Below are 15838 nucleotides of genomic sequence, written 5' to 3' on the forward strand. Positions count from 1 at the left end.
TATAATAAACAATTTTATAATGAATTCTATGATTTTAAATAATAATTTTTTTCTTTTAATAACTTAATTCTTTATTTTGAAAAATAATTTTTTATATGTATTTAATTAGTAGCTTATGAAAAACTTATTCTTTCTTTTCAATCCATAAAGCTTGCATTTACAGCTTATGAAGAGTAAGAAAAAACCATTTTAACGAGTTTTCATTGCCTATAAAGAAGAAAAGTAATTCATTTTTCAACTTGGGAAAAGTTTGAGGAAAAAAAAACGTGAAATCAATTTCAAAACCTAAAAGACGAGAAAAGAAAAACAAAAGCCTCTTATAATTTGCAAAAACCTAAGAGTCCATATGTTGGATTCACTTAAATGGATCATTTTGAGATATTTCACATCTTTGGTTTTCCTGTACAAATTCTCAACCTAAAATAAGATGAACAAATTAAAAATTTCAAATTTTTTTTTTTCCAACAACTACAAGAACAAAAGAAAATTGAGGGGGGAAAAGATATAAATCTGCTCCAATTATTGTTCGTTCATTTTTTTGAGATACAAATATGGAAACTCAACACCAACGAGGGTAAAGTGAAGTTTCAAGTACAAATAACTACAAATATTAGGAATTTTGAGGAGTAATTAAGGGAGATAACATAAGATGAGAATACATCACATTGCTTTGCTTTTTTTGATGTGTGACCAATTTCAACACTTCTCCATATCACTTGTTGGGATGGGCCAACCGTGGGGAGCTCTTGACCACCGGGAAGATTTCGGAGAGGAATCATGTGAGATAACATAAGATGAAAAGACACCACATCCAACTCAAAACCTTAAGGTAATAAATTAATGAGTCTCTCATCTTATAAATTTCTCACTCTTTCTTGCTTTTTTTGATGTGAGACTAACTTCATCACTCCTTACACTTACAACATACGGGACTTTCGCCTAATATAAAGGGTTAAATACAAATTTACCCTTTATAAAAATAATAATTATCAATTCCTTTAAAAAAATTGTTTCCATTCCAATCCTACATCATCTACTCAGACCACTATCCTTCCATCTCAATCAAATACACCTCCATCATCATCATTTTCAATAAGTAATCTTCCTCTCACCTTCTAGAATAAATTAGTTTTCACTAGTCACTACTATTCTATTAGCATAGAAATCTTATGATGAATTTAAAAGATTTTTCATAGAATTTATGTATAAATTCTATACACTCAGAGTGAATAATGAAAAAAAATAACACAATCAATTTTATTTCCACATCTCTCAAGCTTCTCTGCTTTTTCTTATTACATACCTAAGTGCAAAAGCTAATTTAGTCGAGAAAAGACAAAATATATATAGAAGAACAATAGATAAATAGTGAAAGTGACTAATATTTATTTTCCATAACTTTGGTCAAGTTACAAATATTCATTGATGAAGAAACCTTTTGAACCACAAAGCTGATTGTTTATAATACCTTTTTAAATCATTCTTGAAATCTACATGAATAATTCCCCACCGAACAGTGTAACCATAAGACCACTCGAAATTATCCAATAATGACCATACAAAGTATCCTTTCACCTTGATGCCATTCCTACATCAAATTATTCCAAATTTCAAGTGTTAGGTCAGTAAATATTGACTTCCAAAGAGGTTAACATAATGAACAAGTTTCACGATGTCATTATAAGAAATCTGGTTTTGTTATGATTAAAAATTTATCGTTAAAAAAGATGTTCCTTTCGTTTTATATAATATGCTTCTAAAAAAAAAGGACAAGAAAAAAATCCTGAAAATGAAAATTATGTCAATAGACTCCATTATCAATGTGAGATAAAAAAAAAAAAGAAAAAAGAACTTCTTTCTTTTAATTATATTATTATTAAGAAAAAAATTTGAGGAGAAAAAGTTAATACTACCTAAATGTTGTACATTGGTCAAATATTTTAAAATCTTAAAAATACAAATGACACACATATTATCAAAGACAAGGAGTATCTTTGTGACAACTTTTATTACTTTTGTTACTTGCCTTTATCATCATGAACATGCTCTCTTGTTGCAAATGAAAACATACCTTATGGCCTTTTCAATATATGAAAGGTGCTGAACAATAAAGTCTATCCTAAAGTTGTCATCTAGAGCCTTTGTACCATCATTCGGCTCATTAATTCCTGCAATTATTTCAAGAACACGATTTATTGAATTGAAGCAAAATAATTGCATTATAACTTGGTATAAACTCAACTCTTAAGAAAAATGATGATAAACATAAGTAAGCAGCATACCATTTTCTGTTATGTAAATGATTGGATCACCATACTTCTCTTGGGTGTACTCTAATAGGTCTAGTATTCCTTGAGGATAGGAGTACAACCAATCTGTGGCAGTCTGTAACATTATTAACTTCTCAATTCCACTACAAAAATAACTTTTAAAAGATATGTCTGACACGCGCCACATAAACATTTAACATTTTTATCAACAGAAAATCAAGGTTAGTTTACACTTGGGTTGGTTTGAAGTCACACCTAGTCTTTCGGCATATTGGGCAAATTTACCCTTTTAAAAAACCAAAATAGATCTTTTGATGGACAAAGAAATACATTTTATTTGTTGAAATTGACGCAAAATTTTGATGGACAAAGAAATACATAAATACACATAAAATATATGTTTTCAGTGTATTTTATAGACAAAGATAGTGTGTTCAGAGACACTAAATTAGTGTATTTTATATTCATCTTGACAGGAAAGACACAAAAACCACTAATAAAAGATAACTTATTTTTTATTTTTTCTTTCATTATTTTTATTAATTTTTTATTATTATATTTTTTCTTTTCAAATTTTTTGAATGAAAAAAATGAAAATAAATTAAACTTTTATAATTTGTTCTAGTTTATCTCCAAACAAAATACAAAAATACTAATTTTTGTGTCGCTGTTCTTTACGTTTTATTTTTAGTATTTTATCTTATCTTGTTCTCAGTACCAAACATAGCCTAAGATACAATATGAGACACAAACTTTTATACTTTTGTCCCTGATTATTTTGCTCCATTCTTTTAAGAAAATATGAAAAAAGACGGGAATGCATCACAGATGGAGCTTGGAAACTTCTACAATTATTCATGCCAAGCTTGAAACTAGCTTGGACAGGCCACTTTAAATTTTAACAAATGCATGTTAGAAACTTTAGTAACCTTTTAGTTGTATTAGAAGCTTATGACTTTGTGTATTGTAAATCATATCTATAAAATTTCATATGAGTCCAAATTTATTTGATATACTTTTGTATAAATCAAAATTAAGATAACAAATTTGAGCATGCATGATATAGGCACTTATAGTTCAACTGCCAAACCGCTAAAAGTTAATCCTGACAAACAAATATAAAATGTACAATTTTACTTAAAATGAGACTAATGATGTCATTTGATACTAATGCAAATATATGAAGGTTCTCATAAAAGAATTTGAATAATTTAAAGAATATTAACTGTAATCTGTATATGTAATTAAGGTACCTGGGGACCAATGGGAATTCCATCTCGCGTAGCTGAAGCAACAAAATAGATCAATTGCAAGTAAAATGCAAATTAAACGGGAATAGCATGAAGCAACAAACAGATATAAGCTTGATTACCACTGAACAATGCGCAAAAGTCTGCCAAAAAAGTTAGATTTTCACGCTGGCAAGGAATATCACCCACATAGGTTGCAGTGTAATAGTTTAATCCTAAGAAATCGAAGGACCCTTTAATCATTGCGGATTCCCTCTTAGAAAACTTTGGCAAACGATCTCCAAGTTTCTCAACCATTACAGCAGGATATTCACCATTGTACAATGGACCCATGTACCTTCCAAATTCAAACCCAACAAGAGAGGATTTTCAGACTTGATCATTGTTTTAATCACTGTTCTAAAGATGCATATCTTTTTTTTAGATTAAACTATTCATCAAGTCATTATCATTTAAGAGGGCAGAGCAACGCACAAACATCCCATGTTAAACTGGGTCTTGAAAAAGATTGCACCCAAATAGTATAATATAGGTAGTGTAATCTAATAATTATTTAGTATATAGATTTAAATTTTAAATTTAAATTATAAGAACTTAATTAGGAATTTAGTATAACTATAAAAATATAGTAGTTGAACTCCTTTTCTTAATGGAAGAAAACAAGAGTAACCAAAGTTGGTAATGAGTCTAAAAGAACAAACCACTCATCGAAGAAAGCAAGGACACGAGATACTGCGTCTACATCAGCTTTTGATGGTGAGAGTGGCATAATCCAAGGAACACTTAAGGCTATCCCAATTTCACCCTTTTGAGAACTCTGTTACAAAATAATTGATTGTCAACCAATGAACCACCAAAATTATGAACAAAAATTCGTTTGGTATATCAGATCCTTTTTGTTGTGTTAAAATTCAACAGGGAGTAAATTCAAAATTTTTATTCATAAAAAAATTGATATTAACTCATAAACTATTTTTCCTAAAAGTTTAATTCATTATATAGACATAGGTAAACCATTTTATGTCTGACAATACAATTCTATCAACAACATGACTTTCATGGATAAATATAAGAAAAGAATAATCGACCAACAAAATTTATCATTTTTGACCAACACTTAATCAACCGACATATTTTCATATGTAATATCTAAAAAAAACAGTATTGGCTAAATTTTAAATATTAAAAACTAAATTCTAAATCCTAAATCCTAACCATATAAAATACGTTGTTAACTATCGAAAAAATATGTTGTTAGTGCATAACATTGACTAATATTGACAAAAAAATGTTAATCTCCGAATATTTCTCGTTAAATAATTGAATTTATTTTTTTATTCACAGTCAGTTATTTTTTTGCTAACAACAAAATGCATGATTTTGTCTTAATATGAAGGTTTGATAATAATTAGGTAAATTAACCTGGAATTTGTCCCTATAAACATTGACAGCGGCGGCATGAGCAAGGAGTTGATAGTGTGAAACTATATAGGGCTCTGTACTTGAATCACCTGCTTCACAATCTGGGCGTATCCACTTTGAACATCTTGCAGGTGGGAACATACCATGCGCATAACCTTGCAGGCTAACGGGTAGTGGTTCATTCAAAGTAATCCAATGTTTAACTCTGTCACCAAATTCTCTAAAGCATACTTCTGCAAAATCTGCAAAATCTTCGCTGTAAAAATATTTAATAGTAAAAAAAAAAGGATCAGTTTGAGTTTTGCAAATTTGTTAAGGTTGCAATTTGATATTGTTTTTAATACGAAAATACAGAAATTGCATAAATAAAAACCCTTTTGGTTTGTGTTTTCATTTTCTCTATTTTCATTTTCATTGTTTTCTATTTTTAAAAGTTTTTGAAGAAAACAAAGAAAATAACAGAAGATAAAAATAGAAAATAATTTTTTATTATTTTTACTATTTTTTCTTTTTGCTTCATAAAATCTAAAATTAAAAAAATGCTGAAAGAAGAGAGGGGATGGTAGGATACTATATATGTTATTAATTACTATTGCTTACACAATTTTTGGGCTCAGAAAACCACCATATTCATCTTCAAGAGCCTGAGGTAGTTCCCAGTGGAATAATGTTATAAAAGGTTGTAGGCCTGAGTATAAGATACAATAATGTTGAAGTTCGGTATTATCATTTTGAGTGACAGAGAGTTGACTTCAAACAGAGTACTAACCATTTGATAGAAGTTCATTTATGAGATTGTTGTAATATGTGATGCCTTCTTGGTTAACTCCATCCTTTAAGTGTCCACCTAAAAATGAGTTTAGTTAGTTGCAGTTTCTGCTATGAAAGAATCAAGGAAAAATTTCAATTCAACATGATATGATCAGAAGTATATATAATGTCGTTAGAATTACTATAAATGATAAAATACATTATTAGTATGCCATAAAGAAGAAGTAGAACTTAACTAATTAAATAGGTGCTTAATAAATAAAGAGAAAATTACACTTTTCTCCCATCATCCCATGCGAGATGCTAAAATGACACTCCCCTCTCTTCTATTTTATAAATGTATATTCTCCTCCCTAGTCCCTTCTGACTTAAAAAACCTCCTCTTTAATCCATTTTAAACTTTTTGTGTTAACTTTATCCATTTTCTAAAAAAAATAAATTATTTTTTTAAAAAATACCCATTAGTAAAAATTTTATTTTTTATCATTAAATTTTGCTTACCAAAATATTCTTTAATAAATTATTTTTTTATTGATTAAATTATATTTTTTAAAAAATTTAATAATTATGTAATTTTTTTTTAAAATACTCTTCAATAATTTTTTAATTATTAAATTATAATTTTACCAAAATTTTCATTAACAATTTTTTTATATTTTACTATTAATTTTTCGATATCTATATATATTATTTTAATATTAAATAAAATATTTTAGTAAGATTATTTTTCAATATCAATATATATTAATTTTTATATATATTAACAGTGGTAAGATTTTTTATTTAATGTTAAAATAATATATATTGATATCAAAAAATTAATAGTAAAATATAAAAATAATTGTTAACAAAAATTTTGGTAAAATCACAATTTAATAATTAAAAAATTATTGAAGGGTAGGTATCTTAAAAAAAATAATTTAATTATTAATTTTTTTAAAATTATTTTAATAAAAATACAATTTAATCAATAAAAATAATAATTTATTAAAAGGGTATTTTGATAAGCAAAATTTAATGATAAAAAATAAAATTTTTGCTAATAGGTATTTTTTCAAAAAATAATTTATTTTTTCTTAAAAAATGGATACAGTTAATATTAGTTAACACAAAAAATCTAAAATTGATTAAAGAGGAGATTTTTTAAAAGTTAAAAGGGAGGAGAATGTACATTTATAAAATAGAGGGAAGGGGAGTGTCATTTTAGCATCTCGCAGGGGAGGAGAGTGAAATTTCCTCATAAATAAATGATGTCAAAATTTAATTAAAAATGTTTAATTACTTTGTATATATCAAGATGATACTGTATGTAGTAATGACAAAACTCATTTGGAATCGACCAATGACACTGTTGGTTGAGAATCAAAACTCAATTTGACAATGATGCATGTTTTATTTTATTTTATTTTTTCGTTTAATTACCTGTGTATTTATATATTTTAATTTGACAATGAACGTGAGTGGTTTGAATTTTGGATGTTAATTTATAATTTAGGAGGATTCTTAGGCAAGAATATAGGACTTATATGATTTTTCTTTTTTCATAATTATAACTGATGGTGAAAGGGAAAATTGAGTGTGATACATTTGAATGTATCTAAATCTAATAATTAGTTAGGTCCTACACAATCTATTGGCTGAAAAGTATTGGTTCTGTAGTAACTAAACCAATCAATTATAAATGTAAATAAGATTAGAGAATTTCTTACTTGGCAAAATTCTTGACCAGGAAACTGAAAATCTGTAGGCTTGAAATCCAATATCCTTCATCAAACCAACATCTTCCTGATTTTTTTTAAAAAGAAAGATAATAATATTATCAATTTATCTAGTTGAAAATCAAACCTCAACCACTAAGAGAAAATAACTTTTAAGATGATATATATTTTAGTTATATTCGAACAAGGAGAACCAAAATACCTTGTAGCGATGGTATGAGTCAGTTGCAATATCTGCATTACTGTGGTCGAAAATTTTACCTTAAACAACAAGCAAATGTCATACATAGGTATCATTTATATGGTAAGAATGAACTCAGCAGTAGAAAATTTTGAATTTTGAATTTTTCTTCTTTAAATTAGTGAATCGGACCCATTAAATTATCCAAAGATTCTTAACTTTTCCTTTTGTACTTAATGTGTGCTATATGTGTTGTTTTTTGGGTATCTTTTAGCGTTGCGGTAGATCAGAATTTCATTTAAAAATTTGTTATTGGCCAATGAATTAATATGTACACAAGCCGAGATTAAACACTGTGACCAAGTTGATTCAATTTGGGCAATATATAATTTCAATTCATTTGTAAGTACTTATTGGCAAAAGTTGTTGCAATTTTCTAAAGCTTGAGTTCATCAACCACAACTTCTTGGCACAAGATTTTTCAAGAGAAAAGTCAGAAAAATTGTAGAAACAAGAGGGGGAGAATGCGGAAAGAACAGTGGCAACCTATTTATACAGGGACAGAACATGAAGATGCTATCATGGCTTTTTTTTTTTTTTTTTTTTTTTTTTTTTTTTTTTTTTCATAAGAGGCTATCACGAGGTTAGCGCTTTAAAGGGGATGCTATCATAGGCTATATGATTTATTTGTAACTCTGCCTTTGATCTTTTTTGAAATAATACTTCGTATATTTTTCATTAAAAAAATAAACAAATAAATAAAATCATTTAATTGATAAATTCATATCATTACGGTGGAGGCGCTAAACAACTCCAAAGGGAGTATTTTTGGAGTTTAAATATGATGTTTCTATTTAGAGAAACAATTTTAAAATTCATCTTATACCAGAAATAATTGATAAAATGAGATCAATCTTATTTTAAAGTATAGTTATGAGAATCGGATCAATAATAGATCTAGTTAAGATGCTGACTTAATAGATTATTGATTCAATCGTTGGATGACTGGTTAATTCGGTCATAATTTAATAATTATATATTTTTTTTCATAACAAGTAATTTTTATATTAGATTGATTATTATTTTCTGATTTTAATCATTTATTAATTAATTTGTATTTATTACATTTTTTAAATATGTGTAAATAACTGTGAGGCCAATGAGTTATAATTTAAATGGCTTAGTCTCACCATATTCATCTAAGAGGTCGCGGATTCGAGTTTATTAGCCTGATTAAAAATGATAAATAAAATTTGTCATTTCAAATTTTTAGTATCTAAAAAATGATAGTAGAATTTTTTAAAATATATATATTTTTAAAATGAATCAATTAAACAAGCTCAATAGACACCAAAAACAAAATTAAACAAGCCCAATAAACACCCAAAAAAAGAAATTAAACAAGTCCTGTAATGGCTGAAGCTTGTGTAGTGTACTAATGGCAAACCTATTTGCCTCCTAAGATGTCACATCAGGTTCGATTTGCAGCATTAGCTAAGTTGTGATTAAAGAGTTGTGTAGTGTATAAGAATTAAGAAAGGGATTAATAATTAAATTAATTCTTAAAAGATAATTTTTTAATTTATTTTTAAAAAAAATTTAAATTGATTTTTCAAAAATTATAAATTAATTTTTTTCATCCTTCAGTCACTCAATTAATAGTTTTTGTAAACAATTAATGACATGGAATATTAACTCACGTCATAGATGATACCTAACATATTTAATTAGATATTAAATAAATATATTTATAAAAATTTATCAATTTAGTGTCATTAAATTATATTAGGATTAGAGTTTATATAATTGAAAAAATGGATTAAATTAATAGTTTTCATAAATATATTTATATAAATTAGACATTCTAACTGTCATATATGCTATCAGTTAACGTTATATATCATCAATTATTGACAAAAATTATTAATTGAGTGACAAAATGACAAAAATAACTAATTCGTAATATTTGAATGACTAATTTGATCAATAAATTTTTTTAAAAATGAATTTGGAGAATAACCATCTTTCAAGGATCAATTTAACCATTAATAACCTAAAAAAAAAAATCGATAATAGCTAATGGATAAAAACAAGCAACCAGGGAATTAAATTGGACCAACTTAGAGTCTAATTCGTTGATTTTTCCATCGAATTGATCAGACTGGTCCAGTTTTTTTAACTATACTTTAGAGGGGCGATTTCAGTATAATGAAAAATCAATTAATTTTGCTACCTTGTATAAAATTTAAAATAAATTGAAACCAAATGTGAGAGTGATAAATATTAAATTTAATCTCCAATCACTATTTATAACATGTAATCCCACAAATAATATGACATCTAATGTAATTGAACCGAAAAAAAAAATGTGTAGACACAGAAAATAATAACAATAAAAAATCATGATGGCCAAAACTCCAAGAGTGCTACTAGAAAAGTATGTTTCAAAAGAATAAAAAATATATAAATAGTTTTACAAGGACTAGTAGCTGAGTTAAAAACAGAAGACTACAGTGCGTGGTAGCTCAAGATTTTAAATCTATAATGGAATCGCTTCTTCGTCAATAAAGCAAACCCAATAGTTTTGTTGTTTGATTAAGTGCAATCGCTTGCCGAGGAAAAAATTAACAAAATAAAAGTTAAGGTACCAAGTACCAACTAACCAGGGTATTTATGTGTGAAATTGTCCCAATTGCTTTGGCTCTTGCCACCTTCATACGTTGCACCTTCAATCTTTTAGGAAACAAAAAAAAAAATGGAAAAAAAAAGCGAATGTGCATAGCAGGAAAAGAAGGTAGAATGAGATCCTTCTTCACAAAGATATATTTGATAATAAATATGTAATAAATGATGAAAATAGTTCAGAGAAACGTAACAAAACCTGATGAGCTGCAGATGCTGTACCAAATAGAAAATCTGCAGGGAAGCTACTAGAATTAAGAGAAGCTACCCATTTAAACAAGGCCACAGAAACAATAAACACAACAAGAACACCCTTAAACCACATCATTTGTTTGAATTTGAGTTAACCTCAGAATACTGAGAATTGGTAAAGTTCATTTTGCTTATAAAGGATAAAAAACTGATATTTTGTTTCAGGGAGAAAATATTTTTTTTTTATATTAATTGTTTTGGGTAATATGATATGATTTTATACTCATATTAATTGTTAGTCAAAATTTCCTTCAAATAATTAATATTTCAACTATTATTCTCTACTAAAATAAATAATAAATCTATTATCAATTTTTACCAAATAAATTACTTTTACTTAGAAAAGAAGAAGACTTAAATAAACAATAATACTATATATACAAATAATTTTGGTAATCAAATCCAATTAAGTTAGAACAAACCTAATAAAAATAAAACATGCTTGGCCATGACGTGGTTCTTTGTCTCTGTGCATCTTCAGTATAGAAATTTTATCAGGAGCACAAAAATATTGTTACAAAGTACAGAAATTTTGTTATCAAACACAAAAATTTTTATATACAGCACAAAAATTTTGCAGATAGTATGTAAATTTATAGATATAACATAATTTTTTTTACATATAGCACAAAAATTTATTTGGTATAGCACCGAAAATTTTCTGCTGTGCACCAATATTCATGTGCCATGTATCAAAATTTATGTGCTCAGTATCTTTACTAAACATATATAAGAGAAGAAGGAGAAGAAGAAGGCGGTAGTGGTAGCAATGATAACAACGTCGATGGCGGCAATGACGATAATATCATTGAAGAAAGAAGTGCACAGAAGATGAAGATAATAAAGGAGGAGGAAGAGGAAGAAGAAGAAGTAGCAGCAGTAACAACGCATACGTACGTACGAAGAAAAAACACACGACGACTTGGTTGGAAACTTGACTTAAAAAATACTTAGACGCCTAGATTTATTACTTGAATAAAATTATCTACAAAAGAATTAAACTCGTTTTGTACCAATAAAAAATAAAAGTTTGATTATTCTACCGATTCCTATAATTTTGCCGATTTTTCAATAAGTCTTTATACTTTTTTTTTAATTGACTCCATATACCATATCAGATTTTTTTAATTACATCTCTATTAACGTTAGTTAAATGTTTAAAAAATATGGAGTGAAGTGTAAATTTTTACCTATACCCTCCACTTATAATAGGGTTCGTATGAATTGAGCATTTCTCTCCTTCTCATTTCTTATTTTTATACATTATCTGAGATACACATAAGGTGATATGGATCTAAGTCAAGGATCCTCTTTTCTTCTTCCTTTAGGAAGTTTTATATCAAGGGTCTCCAACTTCATTGAAAGAAGACACCTATGTTTCTATGGTGAAGCAGTTGTTGTGCTCTCTTCTTCAATTGTGACAAATCATGGTTAGAAGTATATTTCTTATGGGAGGATGTCATAATGCAACGTCTTTGAGTAGATTGATGATGATGAAGGTTCAAAGAGTAGATGATCAAAGGCAAAAAAAAAAAAAAAAAGAGAATTTGTTGCTTTTGTGGGGACACTTTCATTTTTTGAACTTTTGGAATGTCAAAGAATTCAAACAAAAAATCTATTTATTTTTCTAATAAAAGATGTGAGTTTTTTGAGTGAGCTGATGAAGAGGGTGCAATAAGAAGACAAAGAATATCTACTGTAAATGTTAGACTTATGGGAACACAAGATAGTGGTTGGTTGGAGGCTGAAATGAACAAATTAAAGGCATAAGATAGGAAGATAGAGAGATTAAGTGTAGAGATAGAGAGAATGAATGTAGAGACTGGACAAATAGATGCTTGTAAGGGTAGACTGTGTACTAAATTTATTGTTGTTCAAGAGTGTAACGACCCAATTTTCAATATGTCTAGATCATACCAGAAACTGAGCGCTACCAATTTGTCTTCCTAATTATTATCTATTATTTATCATATGAGCCTGATTCGTTGTTAAACGCGTAGTTAATTTGCGTGGTGTATTTTTTTTTTTGAAAACATTTGGATTAATAGACAGAATCATTTATAATCAATTCACAAGTAATAACAGATAAAACAGTTATAAACAACCACACAAAAATACATCACAAGTAGTTGACAACATTCGGTGATTCAGCCTTTATTAGCATATAGACTGTTAGTTAGAACACCCCTAGATATAGCTAAATAATATCTATATACATATATATACATACAACATCCCAGGTCCTGACCTGTTCAAGAGGTCCCTAAGCTGGCACCTAGGCTAGCCTAGACTATATACTCACCTAGTCCCTCTAAAGTACTAAAGCGAGGGAAAGTACGTTCTAGATCTTCGAAACTCAAGTCAAGTGGAACGTCATCAAAAGATAGAACATCATCTGCTACTCCTCTGCACGATCAGACTTTTCCACAGGACGTCTCTCTGGTACCTCATGAAGTAGCCACACAATAGGAATCTCGTACACCGGATTTAGGTTAAAGTGCGCATACGAACGGGGTGCAGACGTTGGCTGGTCTCACAGTATATACATATAATCAGAGAACGATATTCACCCTAGACTCAGAAGACTATCTAGAGCAGAATCCTCTTCTTGCGAACGGTCATCAGCGAACTATGGTAAGGTACTCTTACTTCCATCTGAAGGGGGAAGGGAGAGAGAAGGGGTAAGAACTGGGGAGTTCTTAGTAGGGCCGGGGTTATTAGTTACGTTCATTAATTCTATGTTGTTTAGCAGACTATTAGAAGAATACAAGGAAGCAGTAATTAGAAAACACAGATAAGTAGAGAAGATAGAGAAAACAGATAGCAGAACACAAACAGAAGAATACAAGAAAATATCACAAGCGCAGAGAATGGAATACAAACAAGGAAAGCATACATTCATACCACAAACATAACAAAGGAAATGCGCAACCAAGTATGATGCATGTCTAGCCCTAGTGCAGGTAATGAGCTCATTTGTCGGTTACATACCCGCTCCCGACGTTACCCGGAGTCCTTTGACCAGGTAAGGCTTTCCTGTTGGCAATGTCTCTCGCAAGAGTCCTTTGACTTGTGAGGCAAACCACTGCAAGAGTCCTTTGACTTGCATGGCGGAGCTAGTTAACTTATATCTGCCCAACACACTCTCTGTAAGAGTCCTTTGACTTACAAGAGCATACACAAACTCTCACTGTAAGAGTCCTTTAACTTACAGGAGTATATGCTAGTCGTGTGTTCTCGATACCTCTGTAAGAGTCCTCTGACTTACAGAATAGCATTATAGCTAAGTATCCCAGGAAAGCACTCTCAGTGGTCGTACCACCATCTATCTGACTGCCTTCACGCAGCAGATAATCACATAATCATTCTCATTATCATCATCACTTTCACATTCTTATGCAGTACCTCTTTCTTTCTCTGTTCAATCATGCTATACAAACTTTACAGCTTTTACTTTTACAACATCGTAACTCAAACCATTTCTCTTTATCACATTACTCTTTTCTCTTTGTCTTTTTACTTTGCTCTGGTTACTCTTTTCTCTGTATCCTTTTATTCTGCTCTGGTTACTCTGTTCTCTGTGTTTCTTTACTCTGTTCTGATTTCTCTGTTTAACGTATGTATTTAAAGCTTATGTAAATTTTGGTATGAATAGTTAGTCTGTCCCAAGTATAGGTTCATTAAGTCTATACTGAAACAGTTTAACTTTTCATATAATACCTAACCCTATTCGCAATTCCAGGACTAACTATGTTGCCCTAGTTCGTTCACTAGTCTCTGTCTGTTTTTCTGTCATTAAAACTTTACAGACTTTTCTTTGGTTTTTTTTATCTTTTCTTTAACTTTTTATCTTTCATTTATCTTTGCCTCACTAATATGTTCTTACCACTCCCTAAGTGTTTTATGAAGGTAATTATGAGATTCTGCGCTTAAAGTTGTCTTTCTAAAGCTTTTACAGAAAACTGCCTTTTCCGTATTATTTTATTATTTTTATTAAAATATTATTTTTAATTAAATATTATTATTTAATATTTTATTATTATTTATTATTTTATCATTAATTTTTCTAAATTACCCCTTTTTAACTTTTAACCTTTAAAAATTTACTTTTTACCACCCGTAACTTTTAATATTTCTACTTTAACCGCCCTAACTTTTAGAAATTACAAAATAACCCCTCAAACACCAAAATATTTACTTCCTTTCTCTTTCTAAGATCTAAGGCCTGTTCTTCATTGTTCTTCATCACACTCAAAGTGTTCTTCGTGTTCTTCATAAATTCTTCAGATTCTTTCTTTGTTTTTACCCGTTTCTCAGTCTTTTCAGCAACCGATTTTTACTATAATTCATAATAAATTAGCAGCCACTAAAACCCCATCTTTTCTACATGATTTTAACACAAATTGAACCTCAATTTAAGCTCTAGGGTTTCGTTTTCCAGCAGCCATAAGAACACACATTCATAGCTTGAATTTCATCAAATTTCATCAAATTTTCACCAAAATTTCAACAAGAATTACTCATACAAACAATCAATTTCAAGCACAGACAAACCATATCATAATCACACAACTCAAACACAATCAATCAAGATTAAATTCGTCAATCCCTACCTGGTTTTGCTGCTCCTAATTCGGTTAAACTTTCAGGTGGTCCTTAAGCACTTTTTCCTCCTAAATCACATCAAGAACAACTTTAAATCCAAAAACTCTCAACTGACCAAATCTCACTCAGTATGTTAGGAAGAGATATCTCACCTTAGACTTGCTGGAAATTCACGTTTCTTGGCCCTCAAGTCAAGTTAAGCATGATTCCTAAGGAAGAACATCAAGAAAACACATGTTTTGCATGGTTTTCCTTGAAAACCGAATTGAAATGGGAGGGAGACAGCCATCTCACCTTATTTCCATCCTTGATAAAGTACATGGTTATGTAGAGGAAGAAGAGAGGATCATTTTGGTGAAATCGGAGTTTTGATTTGAGTTTTAGTTCAGAAGAAATCAAGCTTTGAAGATTAAGTGTTCATGAAAGTTTCTCTCTTTTCTCTCTTGTTATTTTCGGCCAAAATGATGAAATGAGACAGCCTTGGAGGTCTTGGGGGGTGTAAGGTGAGTTGTGATTGGTTGGCTTGGAGGTGGATTAAAATAATATTAAAATATCTCTGGTGTACAACTACTAAAACTAGGTGTACCGGAACACTCGTAAAAACATCTCTAAAAATTATTTTCTGAGCTACTAGCATAAATGACACTAGTAACATATTTATTATGAGAATATAACATGTATAATGAG

At 29.2% G+C, this 15838-nt stretch overlaps 1 protein-coding gene across 1 annotated transcript; it reads right to left on the minus strand.

Annotated features, from left to right (window-relative positions):
- Nucleotides 1-1380: 1380 nt before the first annotated feature.
- LOC148571197 (beta-glucosidase 12-like) lies at nucleotides 1381-10631 on the minus strand. Its single transcript, XM_088507754.1, has 13 exons — nucleotides 10494-10631; nucleotides 10276-10345; nucleotides 7634-7692; nucleotides 7423-7498; nucleotides 5712-5789; nucleotides 5543-5630; nucleotides 4943-5198; nucleotides 4222-4337; nucleotides 3643-3857; nucleotides 3524-3555; nucleotides 2283-2385; nucleotides 2072-2168; nucleotides 1381-1588 (listed from the first exon to the last, which is right to left on the minus strand). The coding sequence occupies exons 1-13, from the start codon at nucleotides 10620-10622 to the stop codon at nucleotides 1420-1422; spliced, it is 1488 nt and encodes a 495-aa protein (XP_088363880.1). The 5' UTR covers nucleotides 10623-10631; the 3' UTR covers nucleotides 1381-1419.
- Between the last annotated feature and the right edge of the window lie 5207 nt (nucleotides 10632-15838).

Source organism: Arachis ipaensis, chromosome B3, assembly GCF_059453495.1.
Source record: "Arachis ipaensis isolate K30076 ecotype BB chromosome B3, ASM5945349v1, whole genome shotgun sequence".
Taxonomy (NCBI): domain Eukaryota; kingdom Viridiplantae; phylum Streptophyta; class Magnoliopsida; order Fabales; family Fabaceae; genus Arachis; species Arachis ipaensis.